Source organism: Xenopus tropicalis, chromosome 1 (genome assembly GCF_000004195.4).
Source record: "Xenopus tropicalis strain Nigerian chromosome 1, UCB_Xtro_10.0, whole genome shotgun sequence".
Lineage (NCBI taxonomy): Eukaryota > Metazoa > Chordata > Amphibia > Anura > Pipidae > Xenopus > Xenopus tropicalis.
The window spans coordinates 107,183,583-107,199,863 of NC_030677.2; the positions used below are offsets into that span (position 1 = coordinate 107,183,583).

At 39.3% G+C, this 16,281-nt stretch overlaps 1 protein-coding gene across 1 annotated transcript in view; it reads right to left on the minus strand.

Moving 5' to 3' along the window:
- Nucleotides 1–15,643: 15,643 nt before the first annotated feature.
- Nucleotides 15,644–16,281, minus strand: part of parp14.3 (poly (ADP-ribose) polymerase family, member 14, gene 3) — a 31,561-nt gene continuing 30,923 nt past the window's right edge. The window contains exon 16 of the mRNA XM_002936689.5: nt 15,644–16,149. Coding sequence (XP_002936735.3) covers nt 15,845–16,149 — 305 coding nt within the window. The 3' untranslated portion in view covers nt 15,644–15,844. The remainder of the gene's footprint in view (nt 16,150–16,281) is intronic.

Below are 16,281 nucleotides of genomic sequence, written 5' to 3' on the forward strand. Positions count from 1 at the left end.
TTTCTTTTGTCTCAAAACTTTACAGATTTTACTGGGTTTTGTCAGAAAAGCATGACTTTTTTAAATTGTTGCAGTGACAATTTGATAAAATCAGGATTTTCGCAGTGACAATTTTATACGACTTTTATCGCAGCAACTTTTCCTTGGGACTTTTTTTTAGTAAATATCAGAAAACAAATTTGATTGAATTTGAAAATAAAAAAAAAATGAGAAGTTTTAAAGTTTAGTAAATCTGCCATCTCCTGTTCATTATCCAATATATCATTCAAAATGCAATTTGGTTTCCACTAAAATTTTTTGTGAATCTGCGCTGGAATTTTCCATGTGGTCTGTTTTGTGGGAAAAAAAATGCTGCTTCTTTGCACTATGGAGAGACAGTTGAATTGGAGGGACTATTGAGATAAGCTTCTCTAACAATTAAAAATGTAAATGCTATTACAGAGGTAAAAATGCCTTATCCACAATTTAATTTAGCATTCCTGTTGACTTGTTACATTGTAAAGCACTGTGGGGCCTATTCATTAAAGGACAAGGAAAGTCAAAATCTATTAAGGACACTATTAAATAGTACTACTATTGCTGTGTAAAAACGCTATATTTCTGGTTTGCCTAATGAAAGATTTACAGAGATACACTTACTACAAACTACATGCTTGTTTCAGTGAACGGCGCCGCCATCTTTAAAAACCCTTTCCCTCACCATCTCTACTGTGCATGCGTCCCCTTTCTGCTCCCCGCTGGATTACTAGTGGCACATTCTGCTTTATAACCTCCGCGCACCGCAATGGAGTCTTTGTCCACCAGTAACACACACCACCGTCCGTCCCCCCAGCTCCGCTCCCCGCACCCTTGGAGTCTTTGTCCACACCCCCCCAGCTCCGCTCCCCGCACCAGTAACACACCCCCCCCACTCCCCTCCCCGCACCAGTGACACACACCTACTGCCCCCCCGCTCCGCTCCCCTCCCCCCCCCCCGCTTCCCGCACCTTTGGAGTCCTTGTCCACACACACCCCTGCCCCCCCTCCGCTCCTTTCCAGTGGTCTTTGTTCACCACCGGTAACACTCCCCCCAGCACTCGCCTGTTGCGTCCTCTTCTAATGGCTCTGGCGTGCCGCTGCATGCACTATTTATATAGCGCATCGCCATAGCAACCAGACGCCGGTTTCCTGTCTGAAAGGGAGCGCGCCTGCTTGCTTGCTGAAGAGGGACATGTGCGCATGCGCCGCCTAGCAGTCCTAGTCACCAAGTCAGTGAAGGAGCGATGCATTATGGGAATCCTCTTTACCCAGCTCAGCGTTTTTTTTTCCTGTTTGGCTTCTGATCATCTGAATGATCGGAATTTTGGGAGACTTAAGGGCACTACTGAGACAACTGAAGGTATGCCTGCAGCTTGAGATTAACTCTTTATTAGCCTTTCCTTCTCCTTTAAAGCACACATTTTCACTGGTTAAAAGCATAATTGGAAAAAATTTGGAGCAATCACAATAATTACTGATGTTCGAAAGTGTCACAACAATTATTTTCCCGGTCGTACAAAAATATTGTGGTTGCGATCGGAAAGTCACACATTTTTTGGATCCAAATGATCGGAAACAACGCGGAAACCTTTCTGGCTTTGAAACTTCAGTGCATGATTTTGGAAGCCTTCCATAGGATTCAATGGCACTCTGCAGCTCCAACCTGGCCAAAATATAGTCACGATACCAAAGCTTGAATGAATGTAACGAAAACCACAAAAAAGTTGTGAAATTTTTATGATATTAGTGTGGTCATTACAAAAAATTCATGCTTTAATGAATGGGTCCCTGTGAATTTGCTCGCCACTACACATAGAAGCCAGATATCACTATCAATGTGTTAGAAATTATAGAGCTCTATTTAACTTTATATAACAATGATTAACAATGTAACATCTAGCTAATAACAGCAAGGTCAAATAATAACACTAGTTGAATGTGAAGTGACAAGTGGCATTTGGGAAAGATTGATGTTTTTAGTATCCTTGCAGAATGAACCTTTTTATACGTTTATATATGAATATGTATATGTCCAGTTTAGTATTATGTTTCATATGTATAATTCAAGGTAGGGTGACCAGATCACTTAAAAAATTCAGGGACATGTCTAATACATGTTGCAGGGCAGCACTGATTGCATTTCAAATAAACTGCAATCAGTTAAGCCCTGCTAGCTGGATTTTTTTAGATGTTTCCCTGAATTTTCAATTGATCTGGTCACCCTACATCAGGGATCCCCAACCTTTCTTACTTGTGAGCCATAGTCAAATGTAAAAAGACTTGGGGAGCAACACAAGCACCATAAAAGTTCATGGAGGTGCGTGCCAAATAAGGGCATAAGATTGGCTATTAGGTAACCGCTTTGCACACTATCGGCTTACAGGGGCTTTATTTGGTAGTAAATCTTGTTTATATTCAACCAAAGCCTGCCCCCAAGTCAGGAATTCAAAAATAACTACCTGGTTTGGGGGCACTGATAGCAATATTAAAAGTTCATTTCAAGGTGATTTGCCCCTGTTGTGAAGAGACACTGCAGTTGAACCTCAATTTTATTTTAATCATGGAACCAAGGTAAAAGTGATGCTTATTACAAGATATTTAGTAACATTTCACATGGGCAGATTTATCAAAGGTCGAATGTGGAATCCGGTAGGTTTTCCAAGCCCTCTATATATGATAGAATTTTGATTTCAATCATTCAGTCTAAATTGAGGGATTCAATACTTCAGACCTCCAGAAGACAGACAAGTCTGATGTGAATTGAATTCAATCAATATTGACCCAATACACTAAAAGCAAGCAGTGCATGGTTACTGTAAAAACTTAAACTGAACCAAAATGAACCAATCCAGTGGCGGTAATAGAATATAACAATCATTTAGACTGATCATTAATAAATCAGCCCCTGCATTTGGATTGCAGAACTTTTGGGAAATGGTACAAGCTGGGCAAAATGTGTAAACAACTGGAATAAGGTTAACACTAAATACATATAGATATTTTGTTACTTCTTATTGTTAAGTGCTTGAAAGGCAAGTAACAAAACAAAAAGAAAGAAAAGGAAAACAAAAAGAGAACGCCCTATATTCTTTCACACATGCTCTACATTGTAGACTATTTTGTTTCATATTAGAAATGCTTAACATATTTTGAAAGGGTTTGTGCTATAGCCTAAACAATAGGTATTGCCATCTGAGAAGATTAGCATGAGTACATGACACGCAAGATTAGTCACCCATGTCAAATTACCTCTGTTGCAGACTAATCTCCAAATGCCTTCCCTCCTCACAAGACAACTTTGGACAACTTCAGAAACTCGAAGCAACGCATGTGTTTCCCAACCTGCTGGAGTAGGCATTTTGCCAGGGCCCTTATAGAGGAAAGCGTTGGTAGTTATATGATACCTAGGTATATTCCATGGCCAAACAGAGGATCATCTCTTTTTCTGCTTCGCCTGGTCTATGACATATTTGCTGCTTTCCATAGGCCACCCTGCAGATAATATTAGGCCACTAATTCCACTGTGCCATGTCTGGGATATACCTATATCTGAGGTATTTACTATCGCCAAATACATCTGTTTACATTTGTCTGTGAGATATATATTCCCTCTCCATTGGCTGTGATATATGTTCCCTGGGTTCCTTGACACTTCTGATTTTATGTAATGTGGTAGTTGTTCCTCATTTTATATGTTTAGGTGGTAAGGGTTAATTATACCTGACAACGTCATCTGGTACTGCCTAGAGTGCTGGGGTGGGTATAAATAACTCCTCCCACTCAGGGCCTATTTATGCTTCTGATGAAGTGACGTGATGTCACGAAACACATTAAGCGTAAGTCCATTTGATGTATACGTGTCGTTTTAATGTGACCAAATAAAGACTGATTTTATTTTTTACCCCGTGGTGCTCCACTTTTTCTGGACTTTTCTGGGATTTAATAGCACTGACAAACAACATCTAGTAACTATTTAATTACAGTAAGTATAAAGGTGGCCATACACGTAAAGATCCGCTCGCCTGGCAAGGTCGCTAATTCGATAGGCTAATTCGGTCGTTTGGCCCTGGGGCCAAACAATTGAATTATAATGACTGTAAAGGGCACAGTCGGTTCGGGCACTGCATCAACAAGACAATGTGGTCCCCGATCCGACTGAATTTTTTAACCTGCCTGATTTCAGGCCAGATATCGGTCGGCCAGGCCAGTTGTTGTTGCCCCTACACGGGCCAATAAGCTGCCGAATCGGTCCAATACTGCAGAAAATGCACAAAGTATAGGTAAGAAAAAAATGCTGGGTGGAGGAGAAATTGAATCTTTCTCTGGCATTCTGCCTGGGAATAATCTAGTATGTAGTCATAAATCAGGAACATACTGTACTATACAAACAAGTACCACTAAGTCAATAACAGTGTACAAACAGTGTACAATCTGAGAAAGGTTCCAATGTTTTGGGTAAATCTGAAGCTACAGCAGTTCAAGAACACTTTTTTTAAAAAAAAATAATATTTTCATTTGATTGATGTTGGTCCTTTGAAAACAATTTAAATCACAGGTCAATATTACATTCATCAACAACCACTTTCAATGAGGGGCTTATTTAAAAATGTTGTGCACAAAGCTGCTGTGAAATCTATGTAGCTCTCCTCCATCCTAGCCATATTTTATGTGAACACCTTGGTTGGCAGCTGTCAGGGTCAAATGAACTCCAGGAGGAATCTACATGGGCCCCAGTCCTGGTGGGCTCTGCCACCCTGGGCTTGATGGAGGGTCATGACCTCAGCACTCAGCTTAGGGGGGGTTGGCATCTGAGATGTGCAGGAGTGGTAGCTGGGGTTTGGTGGGGTTGGGTTTTAGTAGCAGTGCCTTGGGTGTTGGGCTCTTGAGGTCAGGTTTTCTGGTGGGCCTTGTTTACCACAGTCTTGACACTGGTGGTTGTTGGCAACCCTAATCCAGATACTTCATCAGAACCTTGTGCAACTATGAAAAAGATGCCCACTGTTGAACAGTTACATGAAATTCCTTAGGCCAAAACTCCCTAGGGATGTATCCATTCTGATGAACAGAAAGAAAACTGAAACATGGCCGTGCACTAAAACCAAAGTATTTGCTCTCCTCAAGGAATATCTTCAGCCACATTAGGAGGTGAACTTTTTCTAAACCAAATCCATTTATGGACCACATACACTAGAGTGAGTTAAATCATTACCATGTTCTACTATTTTGTGCTTTACCTGATCAATCTCATTACTGGTGTTTGAACTCTCCTTGTTGCTTGAAACATTTTTGACAATATTCAGTTTGGCACTAGCTCAGACTCATTAACTATGCTAAATGGAAAAGAATGAAAAAATCTGTACAAAGGGCCATTTTTATTAGTGATGAGCGAATCTGTCCCATTTCACTTTGTCGAAAAATTAATGAAACAACAGGAAAATTATTATTAGTAGTAATAATAATAATAATATAGTATTGTGTATTGGGGATTTAAAATTCACTCCTAAAAACAATTACCAAAGCCTCGTGTCTTTTGCTTTCCATCAAAGTGTGGGAGGACAATGAACAGACCTGACAAAGCAGATCATAAATCATTAACCCATGTGGTGTTGTGGGTTAGTGAGTCTAACTACTCACCACAATTGATTGTGTTGAGGAAAATATCAAAATACATGATAGAGCCATCTCAGAAGATTCACTTTAGCAGCAAGAATATAAAACATATTAAACAACAAAAAATTCAATTATCTGTAGATAATCCTTAATATATATTCCAAACAATTTACACATGCAAAACGATGTAGCCCAGTGCATTTCATGTGGTGACACCACACTTTCACACAATGGCTGTGGGGAAATTTGCACGATCACAACTGCACTGAACCCCTAGGGGCTGATTTACTAAGACACGAATTCCGACTGAATTGGAAAAATTCAGATTGGAAAACGAACATTTTGCGACTTTTTCGTATTTTTTGCGATTTTTTTCGGCGCCTTTACGACTTTTCGGAAATTATCGCGACTTTTTCGTTACAATACGATTTGCGCGAAAAAACGCGAGTTTTTCGTAGCCATTCCGAAAGTTGCAATTTTTTCGTAGCGTTAAAACTTGCGCGAAAAGTTGTGCTTTTTTTGTAGCGTTAAAACTTAAAAGGCGCGATGTTTTGCGCAAGTTTTAACACTACGAAAAAAATCGCAAAATACCGATCATTACGAAAAAAATGCAATCGGACGCATTCGGCCCGTTCGTGAGTAAGTAAATGGGCCCCCAAGTATCTCAAAGAAGGCCCATTTAATAGCAGACAGACTTTCACAGTAAGGATTGCAATAATGTTTCACAACTAAACAGAAAATCCACAATAGTGTGGAAAGCTTGGACTGTATTAAGTTGAAGGCTATATATATATATATATACAGTATATATACATATATATATATATATACAGACAGACATGGCTTTCATATACACAGTAGTGGCCCTTATCTCCAATAAAATGGGTGGTTTGCAGCATATTACATCATGAAGCAGTGACAGTAGGAACACAGGTACAGTACAACATTTCCGTGGTTCACAATAAAAAAAACCCTTCAGAGTAATATCTATGAAAATTGCATCCACTTTGCAAGCCAGGAAGGCAAGTTTGTTCAGCAATATTTTAAAAGCAGCAATAATAGCAACTCAGACAGGTCTTACCTTCCTTGTCCCTGAAGCTCACTCGAAATAGATTGGAAGAGATCAAAAAGAGCTCACACTCTCCTCCCTGGGACTTTCTGCGTAGGTTGAAATAACAATGCAGATCTCTCTGCTGCTTTTCATTTAAACCCCTGCTTGTTTCCACAACCAGGGAATGGGGATATTCATCCATATCAACTCTGTTCTCCAACACAGTGCTCATACACGGACTGCTAAATGAAAGTAAAAGCAGGCATAAAAAAAGGTGGGGAAGTAAAAATTGGTTTCTGTTTAGACTACCTGCTTCTGTATAATCAACATAAAATATGGTTACTAGAACACTAGAAATGTCAGGGACACTAATAAATACAGTGTGTTGGGCACCACTGGTTGTATATAGCTACAGTATATAGGTTTCAATGATAATTATTCATAGAGCAGAACACACCAACACCACTATGGAGGCAGATTTGATAGGATTTCATTATTACCTGAGATTGAAATCCTATCCAGCAGAAACCTCAGGGAAACCTTTTACTTTCGGGTAGTGTCACTTGGGAGAGATTATGCCAAACTATCAATCCTATGATGGAGCTCAGTGCTGCTCTTTGTAGCTTTATCTGACTAGCTTACAATTTTACAGGGTGCTGTAACTGGAGGTAAGAGTGAACAGATGTCCTCCTTTAGACAGTACATTCCTGCTTCTGAGCCTCTGTCTTCTATCCTGTGCTGCTGCAAACAGGACATTAATTTTTCCTTCTTTTTGTGGACTGTCTATTAAGAACTCTATAAATTACCTTACTTATACTAAAAATGAAGGTCACAATAACCAGTGATGTATTTTTATGTAGTTGGCGTATGCAATAAATACAGTGCATTTTAAAAAAGTAATTTTACAAAAAATACCACAAAACAGTATTCAAAATTGTGATATTTGACAAATAATTTTTTTTTTTAATTTATTTATATACCTCAATTAATCATAAAAAATGTTTGATTTAGGGTAAATCTTCAACCTTAACCTTAAGTCCATCATGTTCAACCAATCCAAGTAAACCCAGCACACACAACCTATACTTACCAATCTATACACTCACATACATGAACTATATATACAACCACTAATACTAACTGTAGATATTAGTATCACAATAGCCTTGGATGTTCTGCTTGTTCAAAAACTTATCCAGGCCCCTCTTAAAGACATTAATAGAATCTGCCATTACCACATCACTAGGAAGGGCATTCCATAACCTCACTGCCCTCACCGTGAAAAACCACCTACGCTGCTTCAAATGGAAGCTCCGTTCCTCTAATCCAAAGGGTGACCTCTGGTGCGTTGATCGTTTTTATGGGAAAAAATAACATCCATCTCCATCTACCTATAATCCCCTCTAATGTACTTGTACAGAGTAATCATGTCCCCCCGAAAGCGCCTCTTTTCCAGAGAAAACAACCCCAGCCTCGACAGTCTAACCTCATAGCTTAAATCTTCTATCCCCTTAACCAGTTTAGTTGCACGTCTCTGCACTCTCTCCAGCTTATTAATATCCTTCTTAAGCACTGGAGCCCAAAACTGCACTGCATACTCAAGGTGAGGCCTTAAAGAGGCAAAATTATGTTTTCATCCCTTGAGTCAATGCCCTTTTTTATACAAGACAGCACTTTATTTGCTTGAATTAGACAACTTGTTATCTACAAAAACCCCTAGATCCTTCTCCATTAAGGAAACCCCCAACACACTACCATTCAGTAGATAGTTCGCGTTTATATTATTTATACCAAAGTGCATAACTTTGCACTTGTCAACATTGAACCTCATTTTTCAGTTTGCTGCCTAGTTTTCCAATTTTGTCAAATCGCTCTGCAAAGTTGCAGCATCCTGCATGGAACTTATAGTTTTGCACAATTTAGTGTCATCAGCAAAAATAGATACAGTACTCTCTATGCCCACCTCCAGGTCATTAATAAACAAGTTAAAAAGCAAAGGACCAAGGACTGACCCCTGCGGTACTCCACTAACCACACTGGTCCAATTAGAAAATGTTCCATTTACCACCACTCTTTGTAATCTATCCTTCAGCCAGTTCTCTATCCAATTAGAAATATTATGTTCTAGGCCAATATTCCTTAATTTGATTATTAACCTTCTGTGAGGTACAGTATCAAATGCTTTAGCAAAGTCCAAGTAGATGACATCAACTGCCATTCCAGCATCAAGGTTCCTGCTCACCTCTTCATAAAAGGCGACTAAATTAGTCTGGCAAGATCTGTTATGCATAAAACCATGCTGGCACAAACTAATAGTATTGTGAACTAAAATGTATTCAAGTACCCTATCCCTTATTACCCCTTCCAAAATCTTTCCTACTACTGACATCAGACTAACAGACCTATAGTTTTCAGGCTGAGAACGGGATCCCTTTTTAAATAGCGGCACCACATTAGCAATTCGCCAGTCTCTCGACACCATGCCAGACCTCAACGAATCCTGAAAAATTAAGTGAAGAGGCTTGGTGATCACAGCGCTCAGCTCATTTAATACCCTGGGATGAATCCCATCCATTCCTGGACCTTTGTTTACTTTTACATGTTCAAGTCTCTTTTGAAATTCCTCCTGAGTGACCCAAGTAGTAGTAGTAAGTTGTATTGAGTACTATAATTTGGTAATTTGTGTATTTTGTTTATTATATGTTTTGGTGATTTAGAACCCCAGTGCAAAGAGCAGGACCAGAACTATGGGTAGGCAGAAGAGGCACATGCCTAGGGCACAATGGTAGGCAGGCACTAGGCATGTACCTCTTCCATCTGCCTACCGTTTATCTGGTCCTTCGAGTATGTGCATGCCATCTGCTACCCTCCACTGCTTGTTACACCCCTTGCCCAGTCATCAAGCAGACAAGCACACTCACATGCAAGTGGTGAGGTGGCCGGACAGGTTGTCTACGGTGTCAGATTGGTTTGGCCCAGCAATAAAGGAGGCAATGGAATCTCATCTGATTCCATTTATCATGTCTTTGAGGTAATATGCTCGATTGTGGGCACTGAAAGATATCGTATGTGGGGCTAGTATCTCAATAATTATGAAGGAAAAAGGGGTTAAAGTCAGGGGTTAGTTCCCACCTGCCTGCCTGCACTAACTTCCACAATTGGTTGGGGCCATGGCCCCCTTGATCCTCCCCCCCACTTGTGCATGGGGAAATTCCATAATTGCAACAGCTGATATAGTGATGAACCAGTTCTTAGGGCTGTGGCAGACGGGGAGTCTAGTCGCCCTTGTCGCGGGCGACTAATCTCCCCAAAATACGCATACACAACGCCACGATTTCCCTGAAATCGCAGAAGTTTCTTCTCAAGGCAACTTCTGTGATTTCAGGGATATCCCGTGTGCCACAGCCCTTATGGTACACAGATAAGGGCATGGCTTGACCTTATTACCTATGGATAGTGTCTTGTTCCTTTGTATGTACTGCCATTTATATCCCCATGACCATCACATTATAATAACATGAAGCAGAACACTAAATAAAAATGGCATGCAGTCAGGCTTATAGATATGAAAATGAGAAAATGCATTGCATAGTATGGTATAGGTTAAAACATTAACATAAAAAGCAGCTGAGTAGACAAGAGGGTTTTGCTTTGGCTAAAGAGCTCTGCTACAGTCCATTTTTTATTAGTAGGGGTGCTAGTTGCAAGATGTAAGCCTTGATTAAACTTATTACAGGTTTTTAATGATAACCTGAACAAATGAAGTAGGTGAAATATATATATATATATATATATGGCAAGGCAATATTCTTTATTATGAATCACAAATCCAGGGTAGGGGTAAGTAATTCTTGCCCTTCTTTGTGGGCACGACACATCATGAGTCACCACTTTGACAAGGGAATAATAAAAGACTTTAAAATATTTTCTCTTGGGATTTCAGCATTAAAATATATTTATTGCATAAACCTGACCGAGAAGTAAAGAAAAACAGAAATCAAAACATGTCAAACTGGTTTTTAAAGGTTATATGTTGCCCTTCTGAGAACATTTGCAGCTTACTGTAAACGTTCTGTATTTTACAAATATTTTATGTGATTTTCATACTGTGTAATACTATTGTAGTCTTATCTTGGCCTTAACGGATTCCTCGGCTACTCCTATGTACAACACAAGTAACGCAATGACCCTCTCGGCTGGGCCCTACATAACTCATACTGAAAATCAGTTAGGATGTAAGGATTCCAGAGGGTTTTTTTTACCATTCATCCAGGCTTATTAAACACAAAAGAAGAAGTACTCAAGTACAGTATGCTGGGCAGCACTGGTTGTATATAACTATATGGGTTTCAATTATAATTAATCATAGAGCAGAACACACCAACACCATTATGGAGGCAGATTTGATAGGATTTCATTATTACCTGAGATGGGGATCCTATCCAGCAGAAACCTCAGGGAAACCTTTTACTTTTGGGCAGTGTCACTTGGGAGAGATAATGCCAAACTATCAATCCTATGATGGAGCTCAGTGCTGCTCTTTGTAGCCTTTGTTTGTACTGCCATTTATACCCCCCAAGACCATCACGGGGTACACAAAAACGTAACTTTTAATCAGCATCATTAAAAAGAATACAGGCCTTTTTTTTGCTGATTAAAAGTTTTTTTTTTATTAGTAAAAATACCTGGTGTGCATCTGTACTTAGATTTTATATATATAAATATATACAACCCGGATTCCAAAAAAGTTGGGACACTAAACAAATTGTGAATAAAAACTGAATGCAATGATGTGGAGGTGCCAACTTCTAATATTTTATTCAGAATAGAACATAAATCACGGAACAAAAGTTTAAACTGAGAAAATGTACCATTTTAAGGGAAAAATATGTTGATTCAGAATTTCATGGTGTCAACAAATCCCAAAAAAGTTGGGACAAGGCCATTTTCACCACTGTGTGGCATCTCCCCTTCTTTTTACAATACTCAACAGACGTCTGGGGGCCGAGGAGACCAGTTTCTCAAGTTTAGGAATAGGAATGCTCTCCCATTCTTGTCTAATACAGGCCTCTAACTGTTCAATCGTCTTGGGCCTTCTTTGTCGCACCTTCCTCTTTATGATGCGCCAAATGTTCTCTATAGGTGAAAGATCTGGACTGCAGACTGGCCATTTCAGTACCCGGATCCTTCTCCTACGCAGCCATGATGTTGTGATTGATGCAGAATGTGGTCTGGCATTATCTTGTTGAAAAATGCTGGGTCTTCCCTGAAAGAGATGACGTCTGGATGGGAGCATATGTTGTTCTAGAACCTGAATATATTTTTCTGCATTGATGCTGCCTTTCCAGACATGCAAGCTGCCCATGCCACACGCACTCATGCAACCCCATACCATCAGAGATGCAGGCTTCTGAACTGAGCGTTGATAACAACTTGGGTTGTCCTTGTCCTCTTTGGTCCGGATGACATGGCGTCCCAGATTTCCAAAAAGAACTTCGAATCGTGACTCGTCTGACCACAGAACAGTCTTCCATTTTGCCACACTCCATTTTAAATGATCCCGCGCCCAGTGAAAACGCCTGAGCTTGTGGATCTTGCTTAGAAATGGCTTCTTCTTTGCACTGTAGAGTTTCAGATGGCAACGGCGGATGGCACGGTGGATTGTGTTCACTGACAATGGTTTCTGGAAGTATTCCTGAGCCCATTCTGTGATTTCCTTTACAGTAGCATTCCTGTTTGTGGTGCAGTGTTGTTTAAGGGCCCGGAGATCACGGGCATCCAGTATGGTTTTACGGCCTTGACCCTTACGCACAGAGATTGTTCCAGATTCTCTGAATCTTCGGATGATGTTATGCACAGTTGATGATGATAGATGCAAAATCTTTGCAATTTTTCGCTGGGTAACACCTTTCTGATATTGCTCCACTATCTTTCTGCGCAACATTGTGGGAATTGGTGATCCTCTACCCATCTTGGCTTCTGAGAGACACTGCCACTCTGAGAAGCTCTTTTTATACCCAATCATGTTGCCAATTGACCTAATTAGTGTTATTTGGTCTTCCAGCTCTTCGTTATGCTCAAATTTACTTTTTCCAGCCTCTTATTGCTACTTGTCCCAACTTTTTTGGGATTTGTTGACACCATGAAATTCTGAATCAACATATTTTTCCCTTAAAATGGTACATTTTCTCAGTTTAAACTTTTGTTCCGTGATTTATGTTCTATTCTGAATAAAATATTAGAAGTTGGCACCTCCACATCATTGCATTCAGTTTTTATTCACAATTTGTTTAGTGTCCCAACTTTTTTGGAATCCGGTTTGTATATATATATATATAGCAAGGCAATATTCTTTATTATGAATTACAAATCCAGGGTAGGGGTAAGTAATTCGACATATAATGAGTCACCAGTTTGACAAGCGAATAATAAAATACTTTAAAATATTTTCTCTTGGGATTTCAGCATTAAAACATATTTATTGCAAAAACCTGACAGAGAAGTAAAGAAAGACTGAAAGCCAAACATGCCAAACTGGTTTTTAAAGGTTATATGTTGCCCTTCTGAGAACATTTGCAGCTTACTGTAAACGTTCTGTATTTTACAAATAGTTTATGTGATTTTCATACTGTGTAATACTATTGTAGTAACGGATTCCTTGGCTACTCCTATGTACAACACAGGTAATGGAATGACCCTCTCAGCTGGGCCATACGTAACTCACACTGAAAATCAGTTAGGATGTAAGGATTCCAGAGAGTTTTTTTTTTACCATTTTTTTATACCATATCTCTCAGCTGCTTTTTATTTAAACCCCTGCTTGTTTCCTCAACCAGGGAATGGGGATATTTATCCAAATCAACTCTGTTCTCCATCACAGTCGTGGTCATACACGGACTGCTAAATGAAAGTAAAAGGAGGCATAAGAAAAAGGTGGGGAAGTAAAAATTGGTTTCTGTTTAGACTACCTGCTTCTGTAAAGTCAACAGCAGCTGATATCCCCCCCAACCCTACTATTGAACCAAGGCTTGGACCAGACCCTAAAAAGTTTAGTTGAAGCACTAATATCTATACTCTTGACATATGCCAGAAAATGTATAACCCTAAAATGAAGGTCAAATGAACCCCCCCAATTATGCTTTTGGTAAAATTAAGTTAAATGTACTGTCTTTGCGTACAAATTAGTTAACACCAGAAGGCATTGTCCAGATTCTTCCCCTAAAGTCTGGATACCTTGATAAAACAAAAATCTGTCTTAAATATGGCCTGAAAGGTGAATAACCTTGCTTTAATCATTATCTTCTCCTTCCTCTTAGATGGTCCACTTAAATGTTCAACCAAGTAATACTGGTAGGTAGTGCCTGAGAAATAACACAACAGACTGCCACTTTTTGCCACTCATTACATGAAAAACTCTTTATTAAATTCAGTACTGGCTATTGCATTTATTTTTTTCTCTAAAAACAAAATAGTCATATTGTTGCTGATGTAGCTATTAAATGCAACCCGTTGATTGTCACAAAGTACAGGTATGGGTTTATGCAGTGTTTAAACAATTTTTAGCAGAAAACCCCATTCTGGATAACAGATCCCATACCAGTACTCTTTTTGTTTATGCGTCATTTTGCTGATGATATGCTGATATTATGACACAATTGGCAAATGTTCCATTTCGTCATAGCACCTTGTTTTTGAGATAAATAACGTTCCCCCTGAAACAACCACACTTTACACACAAGTCTTTCTGATGGCAAAGCTTTCACAAGTGAGTATAATTAAAGGTGATATTAGAGTACTGTCTCTGGTCTAAAGTTAAACAGAGGCATTAGGGGTCATTTACAAGTAACATCCTATCCATGAAAGGTCCTTGCGTCAACATGCGCTCCTTGTGCCTCTGTATAGTTGTGCTCGGCACTGCTGCCTTCCTCCGGTTCTGGATTTTGAGCTGCTGCACCTATTGACCCCGGGGGCCCTAGATCTACTGCATGGCAGCAAGTTGGCAGTAGCTCCAGAGTTTCCTAGTGTAAAAAGGTTCACACGTGACTTGTGACAATTGACACAGAGCAGTTGCAGCAAAAGAATAAGGGACACGTCACTCTCATGCTGAATGGCTAAAATGACATCAATCATGATGATCAAACATTAATTGCATCAAGTTTGATGCATCAGTCACAACTGCATTAGGTATGACAGTACAAATGAATGAAGACCTTCAACTCTCTAGAGAAGGGACTGAACCTGGGACTTGGATTTAATCTACCTTATGTAGATTAAGAACTGCCTCCACCAAGTCAGAAATACAAACATGTGGCGACACTGGACTAATTGATCCTATGGAATTCCTTTTACAGGTATGGGATCCCTTATCCGGAAACCCGTTATCCAGAAAGCTCCGAATTACGGAAATCCCGTCTCCCATAGACTCCATTTTAATCAAATAATTCAGAATTTTAAAACTGATTTCCTTTTTCTCTGTAGTAATAAAACATAATTAATAATACTTTGTAATTGATCCCAACTAAGATATAAATAATCCTTATTGGATGTAAAACAACCCTATTGGGTTTAATTAATGTTTTATTGATTTTTTTAGTAGACTTAAGGTATGGAGATCCAAATTAAAGAAAGACCCCTTATCCGAAATACCCTTGGTCCTGAGCATTCTGGATAACAGGTCCTATACCTGTATTTCACACTTCACTAATGTAGCTCTTATTTATACTTAGCCATTTTGATCCACATTATCTTGTACCTTATCTCTTTGTCCCTTGCAGATCCCCTTGTATAGGACTTTGTTAATACCTCACACACAGATGGATAATTATTTTTGCTGGTAATTTGGGCTGAATGTTGTATATATATATCAGAGAGCACCACAGATTTATTGTAATCAGCTTGAAAAATGAACCAAAATGTTCTGAAAGCTTGCTATGGTTATCTTAGTTAGCCAATAAAGGTATCACTTTTATACCACTTTTGTTATTTTTTATTTCAAAATTGTTGCCCTGTAGCATTTTGACTGGCTAACACGGTACATCAACTTCACTCATATCATGTAGCTTATACTACATAGTTGTGGCATTGCAGAATTTAGAAAAATTGAAACATCAAGCATTTTCCCTCTATTGCATTATCTGAAGCTTCCATTATATAAAAGTCCAAAACTTACGACAATACATTTTTTATGAAGGAAATAAGATACTCAGGATATACCTGATCATCATGAAACACCACAAACATGGTTGGATTGTCATTGTCATCAACTAAACTGTCATAGAGATCATATGGATCACTTGTTGACTTGCATGGAGGAGCCCTCATGCCCCTCTTCCCTACTGTGTGGTGTCCGGCTAACACTTTCACTTGGTATATGTATTGCAGTTGGGTCTCTGGGTCCTGAGGAGAGTATTTTATCCCGGCAGAGCAGCTGGCACTCACTCCAAAATAGACTCCATCACCATAAGTGGTAGCTGCAAGGAACAAAGGATCTTTTTTTTAAACTGACAATTTTTATTAGTTTTAGTATCCATGTTGCGTTACATTGTTAGCAAGTTATTCATTACAATATTCTGCATTACTACAGTCATTATTGATTGGTAGCA